The following is a 6,285-nucleotide window of genomic DNA, read 5'->3' on the forward strand; positions in this document are numbered from 1 at the left end:
TAATAAAATGGTTCAAAGTGACCAAAAATGGTGGAAAAGGAGGAGAAATGAGATTTTAAAAACTATAGAAATTGGTTAAAAGTTTCAAATTGTGAGTAATGGAATTAGAATTGTAGGAAAAAAATAGTTGAAACTGACAAATAATGGTCATTACAAATCAATAATGTGGTTAAATTGGTATAAATGAACATAAAATGTGGAGAAAATTAGTTAAAAGTGACAATATTGGTGCATGGTGAAAAAAATGGGATTTTAAAAACCACAAAATTTTGGTTAAAAGTTGTAAATTAGAGTGGACAAAACTGGAGAGAAAAAGAGTTAAAAAGTTGGGTTTATGTAATTTAAAAAGTAGGAACAATTAGTTGAAACTGGTAAATAATGGACATGACAAATGGTGAATGTGGTTAAATAGACAAAAATAATCATGAAATCTGGTGAAAAGAGGTTAAAAGTGACAATAATAAGTCAACATACAGTATGTGACATTAAGTGTAAAAGTGGTAGAAATGGTTTATTAGTGATGAACATGTCTGGAAAGTGGAAAAAAAATGTGTAGAAAAGTCATTAAAATGTGATGTAGAAGTGTCAGAAATGGGAGAAATGTAGCAAAAATACATTAAAAGGAGCAAAAATATGGCAATAAAAAGTGATGAAAATATGTTAAAATATGATGAGTTTGGTGAAGTTACAGAAAAATGGTAAAAATAAACAAAAATGGGCTCAAAAAACATTTTTAGTTTCTTGAAGGAGTCTGGACCCAAGGTTGAGAACCCCTGATCTACACGACTTGTTTTCTCTGATATTCCCATCACATGGACACTTTCCAATGATTATTATCTAAATGTTTGGTTCCATTTCACTGTTTTCATCTTTCTGTAGAACTCACCTCCAGTGGGTTTGAGAGATGAAACCAGGTGATGCGTCTCCTGGTCCTGGTTGTTCGTCCGTTCTCCTGATTCCTCGTTTGCGTCTGTGTGAGGGTGGAGTAGCTTCTGCTCAGGTTTCCTGACGCTGTGTGGTCCTGTTGGTTGGATGCTGGTGGAGGTGAGATGGACTGGTGGAGTAGTGTTCTGAGGAGATGCGGTGCTAGGTTCAGGTTTGTAGGTTCTCTCTGTGGTTAGTAACACATTGTTCTTTCCTTCTGCCACAGTCAGCTCTTCTCTGTCTTTCTTCTCAGTAAAAAACTCATCAACACTGGATCGTTCCTCGCTGCCAGCCGTCAACGGTTTACGCGGAGACAGTGTAGTTCTGAGAACCTGCAAATGGATATGTTCTCCATGTTGTTCTTCAATAATCCTGTGCATCTCCACGTCTAGTCCTGAACGACTACCTTTGGTGTGACTTTGTAAACCTGTGTCTGCAGAACCATCAGACGTATTAAGACCTCCTGCTTGGGTTTCTGTGGTCACATGTGAGAACTCTGGTTTTTCTTCTCTTTGTAGTTCTTGGTTCAGAGAGAAAATAGACTTGTGAGCAGGTATCTGATCTGTAGGATCTGTTGATGATCCTCCAGCAAGGCTTGAGTTCCTTAAAACTGTCTCTGACGCCTTGGTAAACTGCGGCCTTGCAGTGCTAGGCTTCACTCCTCGGACTTGTCCTGTCATTTCCTGTCTGTCCACAAGAACATCGTGAGCTCCATGTGGCTCTCTCAGCTCCAGCTTGTCCCGTCTGTTCCAGCCCTCAGGGGCGGAGCTTCTGTAGGCAGCATCATACAAGCCAAACAAAGGTGTGGTTGGTAAAACCAAAGGCTGAGGGATGTTCCTTGGAAGCTGCGTAGAGTCGTGGCCATCTGGCTCCTCCTCTTTATCGTAAAGACGAAGCTTCCCATTGGGAGGAAAGAGGAACTGTGTGGAGATGTGGTCTGTGTCCTGTTCCTGGTCCAACCTGTGCAGGTACGCATCATCCGTGAGTTCTCCCTGAGGGTCACAGTCCGGTACTTCGTAGCACATTAGCTTCCCTCCTTCGTGGGGGCAGTGGCAGACCTGACAGGGCGCCATGTGGAACGAATGCCCCGCCTCGTACTTCTCACCATCCTGGAAGCAGCCGATGCGCTCGCACTGCACGCAGCCGTCGGGCGGCTCTGAGAAGTCGATGCAGTTGGCTGGAACGTCAGGACAGCTGATGAAGTGGCAGCTGATGCGTCCGCCGCCCGCGGGACACGAACACTCGGTGCTGCCGTAGTCCACGAAGTAAGAGTCTCCTTCGGGGACTTTCCCATTCTTGAATCCAGCGTTGATGCAGTCGTAGCGTTGGTAGCCCTCGCACACGCAGCCTTTCTGTGAGCACGAGGCACAGCAGGCACCGCGCTGCAGCGTTTCCTCTATGCATCCATCCAGCAGGGGGCACTGCACAGCCGAGCAGTCGGGCTGGCACCGGCACCAGCTCAGGAAGAAGAAAAGCAACGTACAGGACAGAAGTATTGCTTCAGCCATCGCTGTGGACGTACGCTTTTAGTGAAGCTCAGAACAAACTCAGCATCTTCTTCTTCAGTCGCAAAGAAAACTGCAAAAAAATAAAATAAAATATGAGTCAATATCACCAGAGTCACTTCCTGATATTTACCTATTTAGACTTCCTGTTTTTACAAGTTTGGCCAAAAACCTTCTAAATGTCCTTATTAGTAGATCTAAGTCTAACAAAACACATTATTATGAACCAAATTCATTTAATTTCTTTTTAAAAGTGTGACTACTTTACAGTTTTAGAGCATTTATTCCCTTTTTAGATCATTTAGTATCTTTCCAAAGAGGATAAAAACAGTTGTGACCTGAAAAAAAAAAAAAGCAGAGAAGAAGAGCTTTCCTAAGGCACCTTCACTCCCCCTTAGCGAGTAAATCACAGACTGTTGCAGACGCACAAACCCTGAGGATAGAAGTCCTTTAATAGTCAATGATTTACTCTAACTTCAGCCACCAGAGCGTGTCAGCGCGCTGCTTCATTGTCTTCAGACTTTAGAGTTGGAAGTGTCGCCCCCTGTGGTCACAGATTTTACTGTTTGTCCTTTTTATGTAAATAACAGATTTACATCGACATCAACTTTTCCTGATTATTTAGATCAAACAAAACCAGCACAAGTTGTTATAGTGACCAGGCTGAATGTTTCACTCCAATAGAAAACAATAGGATGTTTACAGGCAGTGGGGCCCTGTGACATCATCAATCACATGATTTCAAGATGGAGGAACACAGGCTCTAAAAGTGTAAAGTAGTCCTATTTTTAAAAGGTAAATAAACAAATATGTTGCATAATAATGTGTTCAGTTAGACATAGACCTATTAATAAGGACATTTAGAAGGTTTTAGGACAAACTTGTAAAAACAGGAGGATCAACTTTAAGAGAAACATTTCCCCACATTCCTTCCATTCTAAATGTGTTGAGCTCCAGTCTGAATAAGATCAGCTAAGCAGAAGCATGTCATTAATTTGCTTTGTTAAAAACTTTCTCCAGCTCACTCACACACTTTCTTAGAAAAATAAATATTGGAACGTTCTCCTCCTGGAAGCTCATGTTTTGTCTGTTCCTTCTGGTTTCCTCCCAAAGTATGAAAACATCCACGTTGTGTTATTCAGGCTCTTCAGCCACTGCTGGACATGTTGTAGTTCAGGGGCCAAATAAGAACAGTTTGATTTTATGCAGGAAAAACAAGTTATTTCTACATTATTGTTAGTTCATTTACACTTCTACGTATACATAAAATACTAAATATGTAACAAACTGACAATATCCAACAACAAGTGACTGATGTCATTCCCAACAGGATCTATACTTAAAATGTTCTAGATTTTGTGATCAATTTCTATTGAATTAAGGAAATGCTTATCTAATAATTTGGGTGAAATTGAAGGATTTTGCAAGAATTTTGAGTTTACCATCAACCGTATCCATGGAAACCCCAGAACAACGGTTTGATGTGAATGTTTAAAAAGCCAATGAAGAACATTAGGTATTAGAACAGGAACCATTGAGTTGTAGCTCAATGTGTGATGACTGTGACCAACGTTCATGTTGTCCACTCCACTCCGTTACCACGGAAACACCTTCATCATTCAAGCCCATGTTAAACACACATTAGCTGCTAATGCTACGCACTGCTAACATGGAACATTAAGCTAGCTACTGATACCTTTACATTACATTATTTTACATATTTCAAATGTCCTTCTCTGGCGGTAACATGAATGCATCGTTGCTTATTACTGTTACTTCTGTCTTTGTTGTTTTGAGCAGAAATCCTCTCTGGGTTTGACTGCAGAGGTTGTTTCTGGAATCTTTTTTTTTTTGGGGTGAAAAATGTAAATAAATACAGAATGAAGTGAATGTGGAACACATGCTTCTCTCTCAGACTCACTGCTTTATATTTAGTGATTCTTACTCAGGAAAGAAAGTCACTATTTACTGTCATAAAGTAACTCCAGGGATACAAATGCTGCAATTCCCTGATTTGCATAATTTGTCACTTGCATGTAAATGATGGAGGCTGTGGGGGAGGGAGTAACATCACTGGAACTAAAAAAGGTTTGTTTGGAAAAGGAACTTTAAGTAATTACTGAAGAACTTTCTGAATACAATGATTTATTCATATATCACTCAAAGCTCCTCAAAAACACTTAAATTATTCCATGACTTTTCAAGACTGACTAATTTTTTTTTCAAATTCCATAACTTCTCCAGTAAAGCACTTTAATACATGTTGTTTTCTGATCGTTAGTAACTCGTATCATGAATAAGGTCAAACGAGTGAAAACATCTGTAAAATGTCCGACATAGTGACAAAAACCAGTCCATCTTCTCATCCCAGATAAAACAAATATATTAAAAACAGGAATTCTAGATAAAATGGACAAATCCAGCTGTGGACTCACATGTTTTCTGCAGCTCCAGTCTAAACAACAATAAAGTAGCACGCACATTGTCAAAACTTGATACAGATGTGGGCAACCCATGGTCGGGGGACTGAATGTGGCCATTGGCCTAATTTTATGAGCCCGTATAAATATAAAAATGTAAAAAATGAGAAAAAAAAATGCACCAAATGGCTCAAAAATACATTAAATAACATAAACACACAAAATGACCCTAGACATACAAAACTATTAAAAAAAAGAAATGGCCTTTATAAAATTAAAAAAAAACTCCAAACCACGACAAAAACACACTAAAAGTGACAATAAAAATACACATAAACCACAGGTGTGCTGTATTGTTCTGACAGGTCTTTATTAAAGTGAGGGACTCCAGACACAAAACTACAACAGAAACACATTATTAACACAAAATCACTCCAGACTTACAAAGAACATAAACAACATAAAAATGGAATTAAGAAAACACTCCAAACCACGACAAAAACACACATAATGACAGAAAAATACACGAAATAACTTAAGACACAAAACTACAACAAAAACACACATAATGACAGAATAAACACACAATGACTTCAGTCAAACGAAACGAGGAAAAAAGAAAAACTATTTGCTGAAGAAAAAAAAAAACTAAAAAAACAGAAAAACTTCTAAATGGCTTTAAAAAAAAGACAAAAACACACAAAGTGACAAAAAAAGCCATTATATTGTGTTGTAATGTTCTGACAGTGGGGGGGGGGGGGGGGGGGGGGGGGGCAGACAGGACCCCCGTGAGAATTAAAGTTGTTTCTAAAGAATGTAAAACATGTGAAACTTTGACTTTTCAGTTGTTCTAAATGTGTGAGAAAAGAACCAATGAAGGAGGACTTGCCTGGTACCGGTGAGAGTTCCCGGTCTGTTCGTGGAGCTGCAGCCGCTTCTCCTCGTGCCTCCACCGGTGAAAACCACTGACATGATGATGATGATGATGATGATGATGATTAGAGCTGGGGTTGCAGTGGTCCTGGTGTAGAGCTTCAACTGGTGACAATTCAAACAGGGGTCGGGTTTTCCCGATGACGTCACAGTTAGTAGACAGTAACAAATGGTGAAGGCAGATCAAAGTCAAACTGAGATGAAAAGCTGTAAAAACATGACGTTTTATTTCTGTAATTTATTTATTTTATTTCTGTTGCTGTGTTTTTTCCTCTCTGAACACGTGATCAGTGTTTATAACACACTGAGACTAAAAAAGAACGTTTTAAAAGTTTGTCCTGAAGTTTACAAACACAATATAAATGAAAGTATTTTTTAATAATTACAATAAGTTGTTCTGAACTAAATAGTAAGAAGCTGTCAGACATCAGTTAAAACGGTCACCAGTTGAATCATGACACCATACAGAGCCAGCTGGGAGTGGGAGGGGCTCTGAAGGCAGG

At 39.4% G+C, this 6,285-nt stretch overlaps 1 protein-coding gene across 4 annotated transcripts in view; it reads right to left on the reverse strand.

Annotated features, from left to right (window-relative positions):
* fbln2 (fibulin 2) overlaps positions 1–5,845 on the reverse strand; it is a 46,577-nt gene extending 40,732 nt beyond the window's left edge. For all 4 annotated transcript variants that reach the window (XM_028447091.1, XM_028447092.1, XM_028447088.1 and 1 more), the window contains exons 1-2: positions 5,739–5,845; positions 887–2,502 (exon numbers count right to left, since the gene is read on the reverse strand). In XM_028447091.1, coding sequence (XP_028302892.1) covers positions 887–2,432 — 1,546 coding nt within the window. In that variant the 5' untranslated portion in view covers positions 2,433–2,502; positions 5,739–5,845. The remainder of the gene's footprint in view (positions 1–886; positions 2,503–5,738) is intronic.
* Between the last annotated feature and the right edge of the window lie 440 nt (positions 5,846–6,285).

The sequence above is a fragment of the Gouania willdenowi genome, chromosome 5 (genome assembly GCF_900634775.1).
Source record: "Gouania willdenowi chromosome 5, fGouWil2.1, whole genome shotgun sequence".
Taxonomy (NCBI): Eukaryota; Metazoa; Chordata; class Actinopteri; order Blenniiformes; family Gobiesocidae; genus Gouania; species Gouania willdenowi.